This window comes from Crocodylus siamensis, chromosome 15 (genome assembly GCF_052110815.1).
Source record: "Crocodylus siamensis isolate JL-2025a chromosome 15, ASM5211081v1, whole genome shotgun sequence".
NCBI lineage: Eukaryota > Metazoa > Chordata > Crocodylia > Crocodylidae > Crocodylus > Crocodylus siamensis.
In genome coordinates, this window is record NC_143409.1 from 27,874,058 (window position 1) to 27,897,728 (window position 23,671).

Sequence of the window (23,671 nt, forward strand, 5' to 3'; positions counted from 1 at the left end):
TCACCATTGGTAAAAATGCCAATTTGCTTTGGGTCAGACACTCCCTTCCAAACAGCATAAAAACTGAACATCTCAGGAAAGAGGTGGAAGTACTACTTAGACACCCACACTGCCAAACTGCCTCTATCTAACCAGCAACAAGTAACTGCACAGCATAGCATGCACCCCTCTTACAGAAATACTGCTTAGTCAACTGCATTGTAAGCTAAGTTCCCCACACTGTACGGAGCTGGTCAGAGACTGAGAGTGCCAACTCAGCAAAGTAGGCCCACTTTTTCATCAGTAACATGAGGGACCTGCAGGTATGGGGAGTTGTACTGCTACGGACAGATTACTGTTTCTTCATATTTCTGTATACTATTAGAATTGGCAGCTATAACCTCTCTGACAGTTGCACTCTGCTGCCAGCCCCATCTCCCAAAGGCTGTCAGAGGTAGACAAAGAGCCAGAGGTGGACTGTAGGGCAGAGGACACGCACAGCTGCATGAGATTTAGAAAATTTTTAGAAGTTTACAATATCAGATTTAAAGACCAGTGGATGCACTTATAAAAGTTAAAGCCAAAAAAAATATTCTTGGGTAAAGGCCAGAGATGACTTTTCTGTTTATATTTTTACTGGAAACAGATTTGCAAGGGTCATGAATCAGACATTTGAAGGTTGGGAGCAGAGAGATGACAGGGGACCCACCAACCCAACTTTTCAAAAATTTGGCCCCTACCTTCTCAAAGAACAATGACTCTGTCCCCCCACCATGCTTGCTGGCTTCTGCCAATGACTGATCCTTTAGGCCAAGCAGCTTTGGTTTCTTCTGCAAAATGAAGAGCATAAAAAGAGAGAGGGAGAGAAATTCAGATGCATGGCATTTTATTTTGCCTGTCTATCACACACGTTTCAGACTGCCTACCACATTACAGCCTTTGAAAGAGTCCAGTGAAAGATTACATTCGAGTTTCTATCCATCTACCCGTCTCCTAAAATTGAACCATTCGTTTCCCCCAACACTTCCTCCTCTGCATTTTATCTATTAGCCTTCCACATGCTTCAATTTTCTTGCCATTTTTATCATCAGAACCCCAAATAATGTTTAATCCATGTATTTAACTGCAACATTCACAGTATGTAGTATACCTCTTCATTGTAGTTACATGTAAAAGTTCAATGAAGACAAACATACTGTTACTTGTGTCAGCACTTCTTTCATCCAACTCCTATCTTGTACCTCCACAGATTTTCTGCATCTCTCTACCTTCCCTGGGTTCCTCTTTTTCCCACTCCACACCAGCCATTCTCATTCTCAAGGAACCAACCATTGTTAGGTGAACACAGGCGAGATTCAATTGCTAAAGAGATGAGTGCTGTGCCTTTTCTTCATAAAAGCAAGACTTCCAGAGTTTTACAAGCCCAAACCTACGTAAAAGGAGAAGGAAGGGACAGCAAGCTTTTCCCTGAAACCCAAGCACTGAAACACTTTGCCATCTTTGCTCTACTGCAGCCTTAAGGCTACAGAAATTTTGATGCTTTTTGAAGGAAAGGCCTGACAGAGCACAATCCCTAGAGCTATCAAATTACAACAGTTATTGTAGAAAGACGAACAAACAAGAGTCCAATGTTTCTACACCAACTTTTGATTTAACACAAGAGGCCCCGGAAATGCCTTGGTTTTTCCTCGTTTACTCTTATGCACAGCCTGAAAACAATACTCCAAGCCTTAGACAACATATTTATTTTACAAGTTTACTGAGCCTTCTTCCCACTTAAGTATTGATTTATTAAAAATACTAATAAACATATTCCTGTGAATTCTGTAGCAATAAAACCTGACAGAAGTGCTGTTCATCTTTCTGCAGTAGTAAGCACTGTCAATCTCTGGTTACAGCTTGTCCTTTGCGTGGATGCTTTTATGTCCTGCACTTAAAATTCAGGCTTGAAAAATTTTAATTTTGAAGTAGACAAGGCTTTCCATCAGCCTCTATCTCCTCCTAACCTGGAATTTGTGCCTCAAAAACAAAACAGAATGTAAAACATTCAACTCTACTAAGTTTTCACAAGCTGCCACCACTTCTTAAAATAAAATCATCAGTGGGTGAACAGTGCATGTTCTCACCTTCACTGGAGGGGTTGCTCCAGTTCCCGAGTGCCGTCGGATTTGACAGCCATTTTGGTTGGGTCTTTGCTGCTTATTGTTGAGCTGGGGTTTCTTGACTGTGCCACCATGGTCATTTCTTACAGACTCAACTTTCTCTGCAGTTGTCTTACTTAACAGCTTATTTAAGAGAGAACCAAACAGACAAGATTATCAATGATCTGATCTTGTGGTACTAAGGAGAAGGTGCATGTGTATCCCTTAGCTCTAACAGACCAACACATTTTAAAAGGGCAGTTACAGTTCTAAAAAGAGATCTAGGAATCAAAGTTAAGGATTTATCAGCAGAGAATGTGTTCTCCCACCCTGGCCCTTTTCACTTTTTTTAACAGTGTACTTTTCTCAACTCTACTTCCTCGCAGAACCAGACTTTTAAGTATTTATGCTCCATCTACCTATTAGAGTAAAACTCACCACGGAGCTGTTAGCATCTGGCAGAAACTGCCCAAACTCTGACAGCAAATCCTCCTGGTTCTTAAAGAGGCGTGCCACCTGCGCATACACCTCCTGCTCTGTCAAAGCCGGCGTGTAGTTACCTCCTGCCTCCTTGGCATTCCGCTGCTCTTTCTGTCACAGAAAGGGAAAGTGTAAGAGCAAAAGAAACAAGAACTATTACAGCTACTCTCACTGGTTTCTGCTCTCCTTTCTCTGGGGAGCAATACTTAATGTGACTTAAAACATTTATCTTGTAGCCAAGGGAAGTCTGCATGTTACCCCTGCACTTCCAGCTGAAAAGATACAGAAGAATAAAAGATAATATGGCTGATGACTCCTATAACAATGAAAAATCATTCCAAATGCTCATGGGCCAAATGTCATCAGACAGGCTTCAAACAGAGAAATGTTTCTTTCCCTCCTTCGCAGTACCTTAGCCATATTATACACATTACCCTTCTGCCCCATGTTCATATGGGCCACATAACACTACAAAAAATTATCCCTTATTTCAAATACTTGCAACTGCAATGACCGACCTAAAATGAGAAATCAGTATTAACTCATACAAAGTAAAATGATTTCAAATACAGAGAACCTTCTCGCTGGCTGGTCACCTCGTAAAATATACTTATTATGCTAATCAGCTGTAAATACCTCTCCCACAAAGCTCAAGCACAAGATAATTTTGTACATCAAGGAACGCTCAGAAGAATCTGTATGGTTAGAGCATATTGACAACTGTCCACTAACCTGATACGTGTGGAGGATCTCCAGGAAGGCCTTGTAGATGTCTGGTTGCCCCTGGAACCGATTCTTAATTTTGTTGACGTAGTTGATGGCATGATTAAACTCAACTGGCTGATTGTTCTGCAGGGATGGGGTGGTTCCAAGAGAGATTGTCACAGGTGTATGAGGCTGCACAGGTGGAGAGCGTGGCGATGCATATGGTGGGACTGGAGGAGTCTGCTGGCTGGCTGGAGTATGTGCCTGCAACTGTGATGGCTGAGAAGAAAAGACATACTTAGTTTGTCTGAGAGATTTGGGTCAGGGAAATTTATTCAGATACCTAATCCCATCTAATCCTACGAAGAAGACAGAGTTTTAGAACTCACAAAAATTAGTTACATGCAATATCAAAAAGAAGACAATATGAGGCTAACAGGGAAGCACCTTACAAAGGGTCTTCTTCGCCATCATGTCTCCAATCCAACCTTTCTGTCTGGTCTGTTCCTAACATTCTATACAGGTCACTGCTTCTGGTATTGGTGTTCCCAGATCTTGTGGGGTGCATTGTAGTGAGTACCTCTGTGGGACAGAAGCTCTCATGCTTCTCCTCAACATGCTTTCTCTTAACCAATGGAAAAGCCAAGTAGGGTGGAAAAATTCTGTTATTACTACATGTCCAGTGAAACAGCCTCCACCCACATATTCTAACATGGTATTCACGCTTCTTGTATTTAACAGAGCCGTTAAGACTGTTAGAGAATGTTTTTCTGATGATGGAAATTAAAAAAAAAAAGAGGAGACTGAAAGTATTCACTCCCTCACTTCCAAGTGCATCTTGATAAGCAGCATTCTTAAGAGAACATTTTGTAATGGTCATCCCAGCAGGCATTGGGGGGGGGTTGTTTGTTTGTTTTTTAATCTAAAAGTCTTCATTTTCAGAAAATAAGTCAGAATATCATTGAAGGCATGGGCAAATGCATCCAACCAAAAGCACACCCTACAAACTACCATATTGTCTCATCTATAAACACTTGTGGGAACAGAATATACATCTTGTTTCTGAAAGGTAAATGAAGGATCTTTCCTTTTAGTATGCAACTAAGCAATAACAGCTAGAGAGCAGAGCCTGCTTATTGTTCTGCACCCTGTGTGTCTCTGCAGATTTTACTTTGTTTCACAGGTAAGTGGCAGAACCTGCTCTTACCAGTATGTCCAGCATTTAACATGCACTTCAATTTTTAGCAGCTGTTTTTGGGAAATGGGTGCAAGTTGTACGCAAGAAAATATGGTACATTTAGGTTTAAAAAAGAAAATCCCAACCACATACCTTTCAAGTAGCAAGGAACAAAAAACATGTTGATAAGAGAACAACTTTAAGTTTTCATTTAGCCAATTTTGTCTCATCATATTTAAAAAAAATTAGACTTGCTAGTAATATTACCAGTGATTTTCTCCATTATGAATGTGACCCGCATTGAACAAAGCCAAGGTTTCCCTTTCCCAGTACTTATCTAGATCACACAAAGCCAAAACAAACAAATATACAAATCAACTTAACATTAAGGGTAGCCACTAAAATTAAATGGGTGGCCCAATGCACTTGCACAAGGACCTAGGGACTGTTTAGAGCTAGTAACTTCCAGCTGTAACAGAAGCATTTCAATCTTCCGCTGCCTTTCAGGTTTCAGAGCTGTATCATGGAGTCTGTTACTGGCAATGCTAGAAACTACCTGCCTTGTTAAGGCTGCCAAAAAATTCCCATTTTAAAGAGCCTGCTCTCAGCTGTTTATGGCTCCTTTTAAATAAAGGCAGGAGGTAAGTACCAAAAGTACATCACACTTTGAGGGTCATTTAGTAAAAAAGGGTATTTATAGATGAGCTCCAGGAGCGCTAATTAAAGCACCCGAAGTATCACGTGCATCAGCGTCCCTATGCTGAAAAATGGCAGCAGGGGCCCTTTAATTAAAGCTCTTTAAACAAGCTTTAGTTAAAGTGACCCTGCCACCATTTTTCAGCCTGAAGACACTGATGCATGTGACACTGGAGTCTGCTCCAACATGCTGTAATTATAGTGTGCTGGAGCAGCCTCCCTGCACATGTACAGGAGCTCTAAGAGTTCTTTCTGATATCAACTGCACATTTCCATATTTTATAGTTACATTATGAATTCTCTGCACACACTAGAGATCAACCTCCCTTAAAAAATTTCAGTGGGACACTACTAAAATTCTCCCTTACCCCCTACAAGCTCTTTTAAGTCCTTTCACATTTTAAGGCTAAAATACATGATGTTTCAAATGAAATAATCAGACCTAAAGCTCATTTTGTGCATTTTCTAGGTCCAATTTGAGCTCATTAAGTCATTATTTTGCCTTAACATCCATTCTTTTGATCACATAATTGGCTGGTAAGTAACATGTGGATTATCTTGAGGGTGACAAGAAAGTGGGCGTACCATCTTTGTTTTTGTGAAGTCCCGAATTTATAGCTTCACAAAATTTAAGGCCAGAAAGGAACATCACTGGCCACCTGGTCTGAACTCCTGCATAACACACGCCATATGATTTTACCTGGATTCCTGTATCAAGCTGCTAACTGATGGTAGAGTTGCAGCACCTATTTCAGAAAGTCTTCTACCAAGACTTCAAGTGATAAAAAACTTGCTGCATTAGAAGCTGTTCCAAAAGCTAGTTACCCCAACTGTTAAAGTTCTATATGACAATTTTGTACTGACAACAACATTCTTACCTGGGTCTCTGTTTCTTTCTAGAAAACTAGAATAATCAGGGAGAACATCCAGAAGCCTACTCTGTTCAGTGAGTATCAAATGATTTATCAGGGACCACATGTACAAAGCCACCAAGTACAATATGAGCTGCTCCCAGACATCCCCTGCTTATGTGTGTATTGTTCTAATACCTGTATGTCCTGCAGTCATTTCCAATGAAAGGATGCTGCAAGTTCCCTTCTTAAGTTAGTGCACTATGCCTAAAAAGGTTAGTTTGAAAGTGGTTAAAATAAGTTTCTAAAGCTTTGGACCCAATCCCAAACCCACTGCTTCAGAGTCCATAACATTTAACATGTTTCCCCAAAGCCAGCAATTTCTTGAACAACTCTGCAGAACCATTTCCGTTAGCATAACACGCACTTCATTGTGCTAGCAAGGCCTGATTATTTTCACATTCATGTCATCTATCAACTGGCAATAGATATGCTCTCTAGAGTCTGCTGCCGTGAGGACTTATACTATCATTCACATACACATGCACTCCCAGCTGCTGCTGGGGAGCCAAGCTGTGACATGTATGCGGTCATTTTTATGAAGTGAGAAAACTGCAAAGATGCAACTTTACCAAAATTGAAATACCCAAAACATTTCTTTTATAAGAAACTAAGGCTTTTGCCACCTCTAATACCAGACCATTTCCAGATAGGAATTATGTATTTTAATCTGTCTATTCCTTCTAGAACCACTGACCTTACTGATTTTGGCAGGTGGTGGCTGTGGTGCAGGCTGTGCTGGGGTTGGGGTTGACTGTGCTGAGGGCTGGGACTGATGTTGGGACTGTGGCTGCGGCTGTGGCTGGAGACCATGAGTAGGGATTTGGTGAACTTGCCCTGGTGTTGTCACATTCACCATGTCATTTGTCTGCACCTCAATTTTATAACCAGGTGGCAAGAACGTATTGAAGCCCATGATCAAGTCGGGGTGACCTTTGAAGAGCTGAGACACACGGCTGATTACTCCTGGAGTGTCAATACTGAAAAAGAACAAGACAAAAGATAGAGGGGTCTGAGTGCAAGCCAGGCACTGAACAAGATAACAATCTATTATGATTTTTACACAGTCATTGTGATAAACCCAGGAAACACCACACTGATTTCCTTGCATATATTAATCAACTTGATTGTGACATGAGACTAAGTTTATTAGTACAATTAACACTAACTTAACGTCACCTGTCACTAACTTAATGTCATTATCTGCTTACTAACAGCCATACAACCAGATGAATCTGCCATAAGAACTGAACTTGTGAACTTCAACTCCCATTCTGTAAGCAGAGATTTGGCACAGGGAGATCTGCTTGCCATCCAGAATAGAAAATATTGGCCATCACTGCACTCCCAAGCAATCGCCAACCATCATCCCTGATGGAAGACTTAGACCTTAATACTTGAAGAAACAGAATCTCCAGAACACTAATAATTTCTTGTCCCCCCAGCTCCCAAACACACAAGTTCTCTCTAACCTAACAGGCAATGCAAGTTGTTACCTTTGAGATTTGAATTCCTTCATTATATCCAAGAAGTCGTTGTAGACTTGGGGCTGACTACCAAACTGCAGCTTGACTTGGTCAAGATAAGACAGTGCATCCTCCACCTGAAGCCAGAAAATAAAAAAATTAATCAGCAAGTTAAAATATGCCAGCAGAGAATGATCATACACTCACTGTTACAAACAAAACAACACCCCTCCAGAAAGGCAGCTGCAACACACAAAAAAAATTGGGAGTAACAAATTAGCAGTCAGATTGTTGCCCATATTACATGACTATTTGAAGGCAGGACACTTACATTTTATTTCTGTCTCCTACTAGAAAAAAAAAAATCATACTTTTCTACAAAGATGCAATATGCATCAGCAAAAGTAGTCAGTGGGAACATACTCAGAAGTTACCATTTCTGGCAAATTCACTGCTCATATAAGACCAGTTATTAAGTATTTTTCCTGTGTACCTTTGTGGAAATTATTACGGCAATAAGAATAAGCAGAACATGGAAATGACATATGCAGTGTCTTAGTGTCTGCCAGATACACTTGTGCTGCCTTTTTTTTTTTTATGCCAGTCATTTCAAAACTATCACATGACAATTTTGGAAACAGTAGCTGTGGATGTGCAAATTCACACACCTTGGATAGCACGAGAGGGTTTACAGACAGTTTATATACCAACAATCTGATTTTCTGAGGTGCTGAGTGAGCAGCCATAGCTCTCAGTAGGATAGCTGCACACTCATTACCTCAGCAAGTCAGGTCACAAATGAATAAATTGCAAGAGCTTTCCAACCCTTTCCTTTCACAGCCAATCTGCTCAGGGATCCAAAAGATCTTGCATATAATGCAATTTATCTGGAATAATATCTGAGGGCCTAAAGTCATTCTGGGGCTATTTTATGGGAAATAATGATATTAACTAAAAGACACCGTAAGTTTTTCAACCAAAGTCCTAAGTCAGAAGTTTTGCTGTTGCTGTTGATTGCTATAGAACAACATAAACCCAAAACTCAAGGGTTAAAAATAGGCCCATTAGAAAGTATGTGTTCACTTTACTGTTTTTATATGGGAAATATGAAAAAGGTATTTTACTGTTTTTCTAAAAGAAAGATAAAAGATAGGAATTGATTCATATATATGCTCCTACTACAGCCGATCTGAATTTAACTACTTCCATGGGTTATTTTTGGTGGGGTTTTTTCTCTTCTTTTTAAAGACTTTATTGCATATAGTCCAAGAATAGAAGATTGCTCATTCCCAAGTATCTCCCACATAAAGCAATACATTCAAAAAAGCCACTGGATGCTTTGGTCTTAACCCTTTTACATGAGAACTGGATTGACACTTCTCCTTTCTACCCTCAAAACCCACTGATGACAATTCCAGGTTTTGTTTTGTTTTTTACTTTGCTACAATATTTGAGAAGAAAATGTGTTCACTCTAAACAATAAAAGAAGGGAGTACTGGGTGTATACAGCTAAATCCCTTTCTTAATTAACAGCATAGAGCTCCAGCCTCCACACTGGGAATTCCATGAGGCTAAAAAGACCTCAGCATCTTAGTTTTCATCAGACTGTCCAACAGGCTTTGCTGGGAGGCTGGGGTCACATAAGCTAGGGGTGGGTAAAATACAGCCCCGGGAGCCAAATGTGGCCCGCCCGCCAAGCCATTCTATCTGGCCTGCGGGGCCCCTAAAAAAATGTAATCTGTCCTGGGCTGTTTGTCACACGGCCCTTGATGGCTTTCTGAAATTCAGTAAGCGGCCCTCTGCCCAAAATAACTGCCCGCCCCTGACATAAGCAATAGTCAAAGACCATCAATTACCCCACAAACTTTGGGCACAGGCCTCAAACTGTTGCCTGCTCTATAGTAGCATAAGACAGCAGTTCCCAAACTCTGACAGATTGAGCACCACCAGTTTACAATTGTACAACCTTAATTACCACCAGCACATTTTTCAATTCAATGTTAAGTACCACCAGCAAATTTTTGTCATAAAGTAATTATAATAAATATGTTAACATGTACCACTGACAGGCTGTCTGCGTGCCACTGGTGGTACCTGTACCACAGATTGGGAACCACTGGCATACAACAAACAAGAAACGGTAGGTTAAAGACTGAACTGAAAGATTATAAAATACTTCTGTACTATAAGACTACATCTCATCCTGACTTTCCTATCCATGTGGGCTGCCATGTGAACTTACCACAAAAGTGCACTGGGTCACAGAACTCTGGGATTATGATGATAACAATAGGTACAGAATACAATATGGGAGTCTGTATTCTACACAAAGCCACTACCCCGCCCTCCTTGTGTACAGGTGTACACCATGCCAGAAACTAAGGTTTTTAGTCACACCAACTCATCTATATTTTTAGCATGGCAGCATTTTACTGCAAATGCAATGAACCATTAGCTATTGGGAAAGCTCTCTCATGTGGATACATCAGTCATCTGAGCAAAGAGAACATGAAACAAGAAGATAACTCCCTCCAGAACACCTTGTGTACAGAATGATAACTTGTACCCTGATGTTACCTTAAGTCTCTGGAACTGCTGTTGTCCCTGTACTGGTGCTGCTGGAGGGGTTGGGTGAGCATGACTCTGCACCACCTGACTTCCATGAGGCTGCACTGGTGTTGCATGATGATGTCCACTATGGACAGTTGCTATGGCAGGCCCATGACTGCCCGAGCTCTGTGGCACAGCTGACACCTGGAAAGCAGAGGAAAATATGTAGCTGGGGGTAGTAGCACTTTACCTGCTCTTGGAAATTCCCAACTGGAAAAACTGCATAAACCAAGGTCATTAACACAGACTGATGCAGTACTTTTCAAATAGAAGTGACCACACTTCAATACAGGGAGGGATACTGTTTGTGAAGCAAAGTAGTTGCTTATTGTGAAGCGAAATTAAAAGCAGCTTTGGGCGCTACACCTGACTTGACAATTTCCTGCACAGACTTGATCAGATCGCTATTTGCAAAATGCATTTGGTAACCCTTCTGCTACTCTTTGGGCAGCTGTATGGCTGAGTGTAAGTAAATGCTTCAGTGTCTCAAGACAAAAGTGAAAAATATAAATTTTAGAGAGGCAGAACATTAACCAGAGCATCAAGGCTAATTGACAAGGAATGGTTTTGAATCTGACCATTTCAAATACCAGTCTGACCCAGGATCCTGAGCTGCAAAGAATTCATAACCCAAGACAAAGCAACTGCAAGAAAACCTTGTGTTGCAGGAAAAGAATAAACCAGAACCCCATATGTTCTTGCCTGTTTTCTGACTAGGAAACAAGTTGACACCAGAGTTCAATTGCACCCAAACCAAGCTTCCACTCAAAGAGGTATTTAAGTACCTCACTGTCTGTGATGGTTTAGAAAGGGACAATCCTACAGAGCAGGGGGTTGATTTACATGATTTCCTGAGGTCCCCTCCACCCCTGTTTTTCTGATTCAATACTTACCCTTATGCGTGTGAGTAGCACCCATTGAAATAATAAAGACTTAAAGCATGTACTTAATCTTGAGCATATGCTTAACTATGTTGCTGAATTAACACCTTAATTTCAAAGACCATTACTGGTTTTAAGAGATTTGCTCTCATATGCAGAACCCCACCATAGAGTAATAAACGAGAGACTTGGATTGTTTAGTGGACAGAGCAAGACTGTTCGTTATTTCCTTGGATCCCATTAAAAGGGCAAGCAGGCATACCTGGTAGCTGGGAGTTACAGAGTACTGAATTCCAGTGGCAGACTGCATGGTCTCCGAAACCGCCTCATAAACAGGAGGTGCTGGAGCAAGCACACGATGCTGGTGCTGGAAAGTTTCAGTGTTGCTAGTAATACGTCTCTGCTGTGACGCATACACAGGTGACTCCTGCTCATCCAATCGCCGCTTCATTCTGAATTCATGCTCGGGGAAGCACTACCAGAACTGCTGAAACAGATCCATTGAGAAATGTAAGTGACCCATTCTCTCCCTAACTGAACAGGACACTGGGCTCATCAACAGGAGGCATAGGAGAAGTATAACAGGTTTAGGGATATTCTATTTAGCCTGCCACTATTTCTTCAAGCAGTGGCCAGAACCTTTAACAGCCCAGTTCTGGTTCAACTTGGGCCACAATGGCATCAGCAGCAAGGGGTTTTGCCTGCATCTGTGGTCCCAATGTCACTCCCCTCCACCTGCCATTGCCCAGCTTTGCCCTCCAACTCTCCCTCTTTCCAGTTGTGGTGCAGCTCTCCACCAGCTAGAAGCTGTGCCCCAAGGAGCAAGGGGGGGCTGGGGAAAGGGGCAGCGGTATGGGTTTAGCTTCCAGGTGGCTGGAGCCAGTGTGGGCACAAACACAGGCAAAGCCCTCCTTGTTCTGCAGACCAGGTCCAGTGGCTTGGTGGGCTTGATTCAGCCTACAGGCTGTATGCTGCCAACTTTGGTCTTAAAGAGTTTGAGAAAGCAAATGGCATTGGAATTTGGAGTAAAAGTTTTTCAGGAGATATATTTTTTAAAATACAAGCCTCATGTTTAGAATTAAAATATCAAGGTTGAGAATGGATTTCTTCAACTGACTAGACTAAATTGAAGCATATTTTAATTCAGAATATCTTCAATCCTGAACACAGGAAGGCCCCTTTTAAATAATATCAGCATGCAACAAAATGCTGTGGAAGCTTGTAGCATTTCTGGCAAGAGCAAGCCACATGGCTCTTTTAGAAATAGGAAATATTCTCCAGAAAGCCAAAGGTCTTAACTGCCCTGCACTGAAAGTATGAGCTTTCAATTGTGACATCCCCAGTAATATCAGACAGGATGCTAGCCAAGCCTGCAGGAAGAACTTTTACAAAGTAAAGTTTGAGGAAGAGTAAGAAATAAGTGTAGTCTGAAGATAGAATCAGGTTCTCACGATTAAACTCACTAAGAAAAAAAAAATATTCCTAGTAAACTCGTACAGACTTGCTGTGAAGTTTAAGTTTGATTCCACATGCCACTCCAACCATTTCTTGCACAGCTCATAAGGTCACTGCAATAGTCCATCAGCATCATGGTAACATAAGCACAAATTAGAATGGCAAGAATGAGAGCCAAAATGCCCCCAATATCTGTACTGGGAACATCCAGAGGACAGTGAAAAGCATCCTTCCCACAACACACCCAAAATATCTTCCTTCAGCACACAACCAGAAGGCAGATGCTACTGCTCTAATTCAAATAGCCTCTGCATTTTCCCAATTAATTCTTGATTTGTTGTCACACTTTGCTATCCCACTCCTTAAAATACCATGAATTCTTCACTTTATTTGTATGACCTCCACTTTCATGCAAAAGTATTCAAGAACTGCTGTTTTCTGGGTGGTGATGATAGTTAATGTCACTCCTGATAAGTTAGTTACCATACAAACAAGAGCACTCACAAGCATACTCATTCTATCTAGTACTATGTCCTGTTTTCCCACCAGTCAAGGACCTAGCCTTATTTTCTCCAAATCAACTACAGTCTATACAGGGTATAACCAAATTCATCATTAGCAATAAAATAGATGGAGGCTGTCCTCCAGAAGTAACTAGAGTCACAAAAATAAAAGAATCAACAATCTCTTCATAGATCATTTGGACACAGGAATTATGATCTGTAAATTCTAAGATTAAACCCATTATTAACCAACTGGATAGCAAACAGACTCAGACTCCTCGATACCCCTACACAATGTGCATATATGCCTAACAAACTGTGCACCAGAATTGTCAAAATTAAAAAGGTTGATATCATAGGTTGTACACATCTTATTACTTTCTGCTTTAAGCCCTTTCCCACTCACTTGTATTTAGCAAGATCCCACAAAAGAGTAGAGTTTTTTAATTGTACTATGTATGACTCATTCCCTCTTGCACACTTCTTAGAGCAAGATCTCCCATGAAGAACCCACCACATCAATAAGACAAGGAGGATGACAGTACTAACTAGACCTTAAATATGGTGGATAAGTACTCATCGGAGTGACACCCAGAGAACAGAAAACTCTAGGGCACAGTCATTTTTTTCCTATTTTACCTCTGTCATCCATATCATCATTTGACTAATCTCTGCAAGTAGCTCCAGTCATTATACAAGTCTACTGTTAACCGCCTAGGAGTTCGGAACATTTTAGCTTTATAGTAAGTTTAACACTCAGCACAGCTGGGATCTAAATGAGTAAAACTAGCAGAATTTGGCTATGAAACTTCCACTTGGACAAACTACCATTCACATCAAGATGGAGACTGCATTTGTGGGGGGAGAAGGAAGCAAGTTATGCTCATTTATAATGTGTGCTCAGCAACACGAAACAGCTGAGACGCAAGTCTTTAAGTATCCACCTAATTTTTGTTCTGTCCCAACAGCCCTTCCATTACTTTAAACGCTCTCTAGGCTTAATTCACACTTTAGTATTTTAACAGTGCAAAAGCATCCTGCTAGTATGACAACTTTCATAACATTTTTCTGGCCACTAGACAATAAATTCTATATCCCATCCCCAGAATAAGTAGGTCACAATGCTTCTGAATCCAAATCTGTAGAGTTTGAAGAAAAGTAGCAACTCCACAACTCTAGCAGACCTAGTATATAGCCTGTACTGATATCAGATTTTGGGGAAACTGAATGGAAGGATCTGCTGTTCATGTTCCATTCCCATAAAGACATGGTCCACTTGTCACTTTTGTTGGACTAATCAAGGTTTAAAATAGATGCTGACCAGTAAAAGGGCTGTGAGAGGCCAGGCAACTGCTACAATGGTCACGCGTCCTTATCATTTATGATGATTAGAATGCCAACTTGGGCAAAAAGATCAGCATTTTCCTCTGATGAGCTACTCCCAAAAACTTCCCACAGGCTTAGACCTCAGCTAGAGTACTGCATCCAGTTCTGGACACCACAGTTCAAGAAGGATGTGGAAAAGCCTGAGAGTCCAGAGAAGAGCCACTCATACGATTAGAGGCTTGAAGAGCAAGCCATACGAGGAAAGGCTGACAGATGTGGGACTATTCAGTCTAGAAAAGACTTTGGGGGGGATTTGGTGACAGCTTACAAATGTGTCAGGGGAGAGCACCAGGGGCTAGTTGAACAACTATTCACCAAAGCACCTGAGGGGAAAGCCAGGAGCAATGGTCATAAACTCCTAGAAGGTTTCAGACTGGATAAGGGAAAACTTCTTCATGGTTCCTGTGACCAGACTCTGGAACAGACTCCCAGCAGGGGTGGTACGGGCACCTACCCTGGAGATCTTCAAATGGAGACTGGATGCACACCTTGCTGGGGTTATTTGACCCCAGCAGTCTTTCCTGCCCAGAGCACGGGGGCTGGCTTGATGATCTCACAAGGTCTCTTCCAGCCCTAGACTTCCGTGAATCAGTGAATGTCTGCTAGAGTTTCCAGATGCAAGCCAAAAACAGTTCAGTGACCAAAACATTAAGTCTGGAATTCCTAGACTGACTGGTAGATCAATGTAAAAAATTCTTACAAGCCCTTCTGCCTCTCAGAGGAGACAATGATGTTCCAGAGTTTGCTGCATGTGGATGTTTTGAATTCAAATGCAAAAATGAAGTCTTGTCTGTTCTTAGAGAAAATTAAAGATGCCATGGCAATTTCTGTAGAATTCCTTTGGTCCCTCAACATATTTAGGCTACAAGCAATGCGTTGGACAGCTGCCTAGACTCCAAAGGCTACCTACCATACTTTGCCAGGACTATATGTAGAAGAATGCTGTTCTCTCACTCACTGGGTACAATTTTCCTCCTAACCTGGAACAGTTTTCTCTTTGTCCCCTGGGTAATAGGTTGCTTCCATGGCTAAATCTTGGGTACTTCTGCTTCCCTACCAGCACCGTAGCTGCCTCAGCTTTCTTGCTGAAAGCTCCCTCAGAATCCAGTGCTAATATGACAACCTTGGGAACCTGCCAAAAAAAAAAAAAATCAAGCAGAACTTAAACTAAAATAGGCTTTCAGAGCGACAACTCTACAATACAAAAACTGAGTTTAACAAGACAGTACCAAAAGCCTCTTTCTGCAGTGAAAAAGAATCTGGAATAAAAGACGCAGCAGGCACGCTCACTACCTGACAGACCAAGATACCTTGCATCCAGAGCAGCTCTGTGCACTACATATGAAGGCCATGTTCACAAATACTCCAATAGTCAATTGCTCTCAATATCGAGTCTTAGGCTCCAGAAGCAACCTCTAACTCTGTAGGAAGGTGTAAACGGAGTCCAATGTCAAGGACTTCGTGAAATCTGAGGGAATGTTAGAAGCTTATTTGCAAATCTCTATTCCTTTTGCCATCTCTGTAAAAGCAGGTGAGGGCAAAATATTTCTTGTCCTATTGGACTAAATCAATGGAAGATAACAGCAACTTAGCTCAGAGACTAGAGGATGCTCAAACCTGCTCTGATAGTCTCCCTGCCACCAGTATTCTCTTCACTGACCGGAAAACTGCTCCTTTCCCACAAGTAAAACAGCCTTTGAATTGGGATCCTTTTTTTTCTCTTGTCATAGATCAAGCCACAAAAGTTTCAGATTCCTAACCACCTTTCCTGCCTTTTGGCCTTTTATGACCAGGTCACAAAATCCTTGGACACAGGTGTCGCGGTGGACATAGTCTTACTGGACTTTAGGAAGGCCTTCAACACTCTCACCATATTTTTAAAAGAAAAAATAAATAAATGAAGCCAGCTTCTAATAAAGACAGATGTGGATTTTTTTCTATATGCGAGTTACTGCTTTCCCACTTAATTACAGGTGAGATCTGGAAATTACAGATTCACACATCACATCAGCTATACGATGCATCTGTATTCCTAATCGGAAAGATGCACTGAGTATTCAGTAGGACTCTGGAGACAACCCAAGAGCAGAAAGATATCCTTTTCCACCACCCCCTTTACTTCATTAAAAAAATTAAGTCAGAAGAACTAGGAGAGCAGAACAGGTAATGCAATGGACTGTGAGCACCACTTTATCCAGTCCACTTGGCTACTGTTGATCAAGCAGAGGCTTCTTCCCTCAGCTCAGAGCCTATTCACGCTCTCTCCTCTCCCCAAGAGCCAACAGCTTGTAAGCCTCAAGTTGAAGTATGTCATACTTTATTTAGCATTTACCTATGTGATAATGGAAATACCATGTTCCCTTCTCTTCTCCCTTCTCCAAAACTCCCCATGCAAGAAAAATTGTGTGTAGGAGCAGCACACTCTGCCATGCCTGCCACAATGCTTCCCCAACGGGCCTGCCTTGTTTTGTGTTACTGATGGGACATGCTGGGGAGTGTGCATATGCATCTTATGCTGGTAAAGTTAACATGAAAACCTGCCGTTCTTCCTCCTTCCTTCAGTAGCACTGTGAAACTCTACCACAGCATACTGCAATGGGTAATGCTGCCGATTACGGGATTGGAAGATTTTAGGTTCAACTCCTGCCTGACTCGTGCTGCTGTTTATCTGAGTCAAGTGCTCTGCTACTTGCAGTTGCTTTTGCAGATTTAGGCTAGATATCAAAAAAAACTTCTTCACAGTAAGGGTTGGCCAAGATTTGGAATTGGCTTCCAAGGGAGGAGGTGCTCTCCCCTACCTTGGGGGTCTTTAAGAGAAGTCTGGATAGGCATCTGGCTGGGGTCATCTGACCCCAGCACTCTTTCCTGCCTAAGCAGGGGGGCAGACTCGATAATCTGTTGAGGTACTTTCTAACCCTAGCATCTATAAATCTATAGAGAGCAGGGTTCTTGGTACATTCACCCCTTCCCCTTCACAATAGCACCTCAATAGGATCAGTAAAGTGACCACAATCATGTTAATTTGACTGTATTACTGCAAGCATCTCCTGGAAAGTATCATGAGCAGTGACAGCACTGATATGCAGTGAGGGAGTGAACAGCTCTCAGAGACTGGAACTAAATCACAGATCAGGAGCCCAAGTTCAACTAGTGAAGATCAGAAATAGGAAATGTGATGTCTGGCTAAAGCTCCCTGTGGGAATGGAAAAAGGGTGAGAGACCAATTACCATTCTTCCTCCTCAAACTCTAATTTCAACATCATCGCCTAATCAGATGCATTCTCAAAAAAGCTGCAGGGCTAGAAGTGAATATTGATCACTTATCCCAAGCTTTCAGATGATATAAACATTGGTTTCTGTCCCTAGAGATTACAGATAAATTGTTAAAACCATGTTGGAGTTGAAATGAAAGAAAGCAATATGGTAATAAGAAGGCAATTTTTTAAAGGTCTACTGCCTTGATACTGGCCAGGACTACAATGCTCTTTGTAGTCCACAATTTTTCTTCAAAAGAGTTGCAAATGAGTAATCAGAAGTGAGCCCCCAAAATTGAAGATGCTTCTGACAAGAGAGACAAGATGTTCAACTTGTGCCTCTGGCATGTTTCTCCTTTTAAAGGTAAAGATCAGCATATCCCTTAAACATCAAGACACTTTGGCTAAAAAAATATTAAGGCCCAGGTCAAGTTATCCCTTGACCTTTACATACTATAACACACTGCATGCAAAAGACATGTTCTCACAAACCATATCAAGTTTTAACATGTACTCCCCAACATTTTTAATGCTATAATTATGATACAACAATGACGACTCTTCAGTTGTTACTTTGGCAGTTTAACATTAAAGACTGTATCAAACTGTGATGAGAAAGGTTCAGAATCATTATTTAAGCCTTGCTGCCCTCCTCATCCACAACTGCATACCCTAAAAGTGGGGGCCCTGAGTACTTTAGAACTGAAGCAGCATTAAGTGAAGTTTCCTAAACGTTCAGAAGAATTCACAGCTAGGTGAAGTGCTGACAGCCCACTGCTTATGAACAGGCCCCATACTGAATACAGTTAAGGCTCTCAAATCCCACACACCTCAATCCAGGTGTGAAAGGGTAAGCAACAGTGAGGCAATGTATTTATACTTTTTTGTAGCAGGAGGTGAAATGGATGGCCTCCAATGCTGAAAATGTCATGGTAACTTGTTGAGAGAGACAATAAATTAATCTTTAAATTAAATTTGTTTCTAATTATCTTCATCATGCCCAATCCACCCCTGCAAGAACTCCCTGTTTGGTAGAGAAGGTAGGAATCAGAGTGAAGGAATTAGAAGTGTAGTATAATAACATATCCCCAGTCTAACAGGATAAAGTAACACGTATTGCAGGTCTCCATTTTCTGTTCTGACTTAAACTGCCAGAAAAGTTTTCCAAAGCAGAAGACTACCAGAACTGCAATCTGGACAGAAAACGATTCATAACTTCTGGAAGCTAAATTGATCCACATGCCAATTTCAACATGATGTTCCTCCATCCAAGACCTACACATTCCACAAGCACTGTATGGAGTGCTTCCTGATCGGCCTGACTTGGAAAATAGCAAATCACAAGGCAAAGGAAATTAAATAAGATCCATTCACTTCATAAAAGTAATCCAGTGTGAAAGATACCCTCTAAAACTTCTCATCCCAATTTGTGCTTTCAAGAATTTCAGCCAGCCTATGATTTTTTGAGTCCTTTCCAAAGTTTGGGGTCTGTATTATTTTGTTAAAATGACATTTTAACCATTTGCTCTCCGTAGCAGGAACACTGCTTAGTGCCCAAGACCACCACCATCTATTTCATTGAAACCCAATATTGTTTGGTAAGTCAGATCTGTGGTTGTTCCAAATAGCATGAGATTACAGGCAGACAGGATTTTCCTTCCAGCTAATATACACACAGCATCTAATTTTTAGTGACAACAGGTTGCATGTTTCTCCCCCCTTATCTAGATGGAAGGAGTAATTTGCCTAATGCTCCTGTGAGGAAGGGAAATATCCACATTTGGCATGAAAGCATTGAGACAGAACTCTGGTGTGACCTTGGGCAAGTCGCTTAGTATTTCTGAGGCACAGCCAGGAACTGGCTCCTAAGATCTAGTCCAACACTTTAACCATAACAATCAATTAACAATGGCACTTCTTTGTGTGCCTACAATCATCAGTATAACTTTATCCTAGAATCTACGCTGTGAGATCCAAGAGGAGACTGAAGTGCTATCATCCTTGCTAACAGGCATTCTCAAAGACAGCCTCAGGTTCCCAGATTTAGGGCATGGGCAAGCAGGTGCATCTCCACCACTGGGCAAGCTACTTTTGGAAGTTTCTGAGAATTGATCAGTTCAACCAGAGGTAATGTTTTTGGTATTTTGGAGCACCTAAATTTCTTACCAAAATATTAATGCAAAGCAGCACTCAGCTAAATGCTTTATTGAGTTCTGGGGAAATATTACATTAATTGTCCCTTTATCATATCCTCTTCTACATTTTTAATATGATGAAAGTTTCTCTACACCCTTCCACGTGGAGTTAACTACAATCACTGCCTTCAGGATAGTCCTTTTCTAACCGTAACCTTCTGCACGTCATGTTTCATCTGGTACTAACTCTACAGGTCTCTCTAGTGCCAATTAAAGCCACTCTTAATTAACCAGGGTGGGGCTACCTTTGAAGACCAAGACACCCTCCCTCCTACAGGAGTCCTCTGGACTATGAAATAGCTGATTTAGTTCATACAAAGAGGAAAAGGCCCCAAACTACTTTGTCACCAGGTATTGATCAGATAATCATTTCAAAATGTTTCACGGTACATGGTCTTATTTTAAGTGACAGTTCATCCCTTTAACCTGTGCTTATTGTTATGTGACAATCAGCTGCATAATGAAAATAAACAAGCCATTTTTGACAAATGCTTATTTGAGGAGATTAAGGCTTACTCTCCCGACACCCTCCTCTTTGATAGTGCATTGACACAATTTTATTAGATAAATGTGATTTATTTTATGCTACTGTGCAGAGATAGCCTAAGACCACCTGATTTCTTAAAAGACTGTAATCTAGCTCATGTATTCTTCCTGACACTTTTGGTCACTGAAACACTCCCCATTTAAAACAACAAAATATTTGGCAGTTGCTGTAAACCAAATACGTTTTTCTTACATGGCTATAGTAACTGCATATCTTAAGACACCCCTTTACAGAAACACACTGTATCAATGTGATGATTTAAGAAGCAATGGGCTGAAACCTGCCCCAAACAACCCAGAATACAAGGAAGAGGAAGCATTTACAAAGACAGACTTTAGAAGCACTGATATGCTTTGTACAAGAACCACACTCCTGGTTACTTACCAACCTAGGTAAAATCTTAGTGCAGATTCTATCGATGTATGATAGTAAAAGGGGTAAAAAAAAAAAACCAAAAATCACTAGAGTGGAGTTGAAATACTGAGCACACAAGCCACTGGTAAGTTTAAAAGCATAACGCCATGAGGAAAGGGCAAAGAAGGATGCCAATTTGCTATTAAAATATTTAAAAATTAATGCCCATAGCAGAAGCTGACAAAAGCAAACTTGTGGACTCCTACACATCTATACATTACTCAATACAAAGTTCTCGTATGTAGTAGAGCATTAATACCTAAATAAATAAAAAGCAGCCATTTGACTGCTTTCAAAAAAGCTAGCTATATAGCCTAAATAAAATCTGGCCTATTCTTGTCCATATTAAGCCACTCTTCTTGCTCAGTCCAGTTACTCATAGGCTGTACTGTGTCCAAGACTAAGAAAGAGTAGCAGCAGATGACAAAGCAGCCTAATCTGCATATTCATCACAAAATAAAAGGTCTTCAAATTGTAGAACACATCCTAATACGCATCTACTGTCACTTGACCACGGAGAAGGGATCTAAAGAAAGATACCTCAAGATTTCCACTGAGTTGATGAAAATCCTACTGAAGCCTCCCCGCATTGCCGTCAGCCTCACCTACACCAGGTCAGACTAACTTCTAACCCCACCCCACCAACAGTGTTTTCAGCAGTTTCTTTGCCTATGTAAAGAGCAACATGCAGCAAGGCACTCAGGGACAGAAGTGCTGTACTAAAAAAAACCCCAAACCCCAAAAACACCCACCCATCATGTGCTGCCTTTTCTGTGGAACAACCTGAAGAAAAGCTTGTCTACTACTCCTCTTGCTGCCAGAGGACTTTAGAAACGCTGCTCAGCATTAACAAGAGATTTGAATTCTCCGCTGTGTCTTTTCCAAGCCACCCAGGAGCACAGGGCAGCAACGGTGCCCATTCTCCGGCAGCTCAGTGAGTTCGCTGCCTGCCTGATCGCCCCCTGCCTGGCTCCGCACAGGCACGGAGCATCTGAGGACAGGCGAGGCCCGCGCGGGAGGCAAAGGATGGACCCCAGGCTGGGGCGGATGACTGGCAGTTGGCAAACGCTCTGCCACGTGCAGGGCCCCGGACCCTCTCGTTGCTTCTGCCCCAGGGCAAAAGGCTTCTTCCCCAGCCCCAGCTTCACGCCGTGCCCCGAGGTGACCTCTGGGAAAGAGCCGGCGGCAGGGGCAGTCCGGCAGGGCGGGACGTGCAGACGTGCCGGCCCCAGGAGGCACGTGGCAGCGAGGCCGACTCCGAGCCACGGGCCCCGCCGCCAGCTCGGATCGGGCGCTGCCGGGCGGGGCGGGGCGAGGCGGCAGGCGCCCATGGCGGCGGGGGCGGGGGCGCGGCGCTCGGAAGGGGAGGAGCCTCCGCGCGGAGCAGCGCACCGGGGAAGGCGGCGCCCTGGGGGTGGGGCTGCGCGCGGGGCAGCCGGTACCGCGGGGGCGGGGCGTGGTACCGGGACTTCCCGGGGGGGGGCTGACAGGCCAGCCCGGGGCGGTTCCGATCCCGCCGCCGGGGCCCGGCCGGGACCCCGCTCCTGCGCTGCGCGGCGGGGCCCAATCTCCACCCCGACCCCCGCCCCGTCCGGAGCGGCGGGGCCGCCCCCCATCACCGACCCGGCCGCCGCCGCTCACCTCCCGCCGCCCCTGGCGCCGGCGCTGCCGGGGGCCGTGGCGCGCGGCCGCTGCTCCGGCCCCGTCTCCTCACGCCGGGGGGCGGCCCGGGCCCCTCGGCGCAGCTGCGGGCGGGCGGGAAGGGGCTGGGCGGGGGGGGGTCCCCGGCCCCGGCGCGGGCGGGGCGCGGGATGCTGGGCCCGGCGGGGGGAGGGTAAGATGGAGTAACCGTCTCTCGGCGGCCGCGGCGGAGCGCTGCCCGCTTCTCTGTTCCCCGGGAAATCCCGCCCCTCCCCACTCGGGGGGGAGACCCCCGCGCCCTCATTGGGCCAGCCGCTTGTCACTCGTCGCCTCCCCCAATCACCGCCCAGTGCCCGCCCCCGCCCCCCGCCCCCATTGGACACAACCCCCAGGAAGGGGATTGAGAAGGGGGAGGGGAGACAGAGGAAAAATGTCCGTATAGGAAGCAAGTCCCGCCCCCTCCCCCACCTCCCTTACACTCTGATTGGATGGCGCCCACAGGAACCCAGCGGCCACTGGAGGGCGGCGGTGCCCGTCGCAACTAGGCTCCGCCCTCTGAGGCCCCGCCTCCCGGTGGCGCGGAGGCCCCGCCCCCCCTCCGGGGAGCCCTTTTGTGGAATGTTTACATCGGCGCCGCGGCCCCGGCGCTGCTCTGCGAGCGGGGGGGCGGGGTTGGGCTCCTTGTCCCGTTCCCCCCCCCTGCGGCACGTGCGCTCCCTGCCCCGCCGCGCGCCACAAGCTGCAGCTGCAGCCTCGAGCCCCGGGGCGTCCTCCGGCACCACGCGGTCCCCGCCCGCGGAGGGACCGTCCGGCTCCAGCCCAGCTGCGTCCGTGGCTGCGCCTCCTGTTCCGCGGTCCCCACGCGCTGCCCGGGGAGGGGGCAACAAGCGAGAGGGCCACATTGCAGCAGCTCACCCTGACTACAGAGCGCCCCGGGCCTCCCCAGCGGGCGCTGGTTCCCGCCGAGCCGCGGCTGGCATTGCTCAGCTCTCACGAGCCCGGGGACAGGCGTCGGGTTTTCCTCGACCCCGGGAGGTGTGAGGGAAGCTGGACCCCGCTGTGCCTCCGCCGGGACCTCAAAGTCAAGGCGCCCTGGGTCCGGCTCTGCGCGGCGGGCTGTCCCCCGGCTGCTGTCCACGGGCGCGGGAGGCCCGGCGAGCACGGATGCAAGACAGGGCCCGGGACCGAGCCTGGCCCGTGCCCCGCTCGCTGTCGCACGTGTCGGGCCGT

General features: G+C 44.2%; 1 protein-coding gene across 9 annotated transcripts in view; it reads right to left on the reverse strand.

Annotated features, from left to right (window-relative positions):
• SIN3A (SIN3 transcription regulator family member A) overlaps positions 1 to 23,671 on the reverse strand; it is a 48,017-nt gene that overhangs the window by 21,990 nt on the left and 2,356 nt on the right. For 2 of the 9 annotated variants that reach the window (XM_090029901.1, XM_090029895.1), the window contains exons 1-9: positions 22,442 to 22,693; positions 11,309 to 11,533; positions 10,133 to 10,309; positions 7,586 to 7,692; positions 6,787 to 7,069; positions 3,333 to 3,584; positions 2,559 to 2,711; positions 2,106 to 2,264; positions 720 to 809 (exon numbers count right to left, since the gene is read on the reverse strand). In XM_090029901.1, the coding sequence (XP_089886027.1) occupies positions 720 to 809; positions 2,106 to 2,264; positions 2,559 to 2,711; positions 3,333 to 3,584; positions 6,787 to 7,069; positions 7,586 to 7,692; positions 10,133 to 10,309; positions 11,309 to 11,497 (1,410 nt within the window). In that variant the 5' untranslated portion in view covers positions 11,498 to 11,533; positions 22,442 to 22,693. Of the gene's footprint in view, positions 1 to 719; positions 810 to 2,105; positions 2,265 to 2,558; positions 2,712 to 3,332; positions 3,585 to 6,786; positions 7,070 to 7,585; positions 7,693 to 10,132; positions 10,310 to 11,308; positions 11,534 to 21,552; positions 22,104 to 22,441; positions 22,696 to 23,671 lie in introns of those variants that run through there. The other 7 variants (XM_090029896.1, XM_090029900.1, XM_090029899.1 and 4 more) reach the window with 7 other exon arrangements.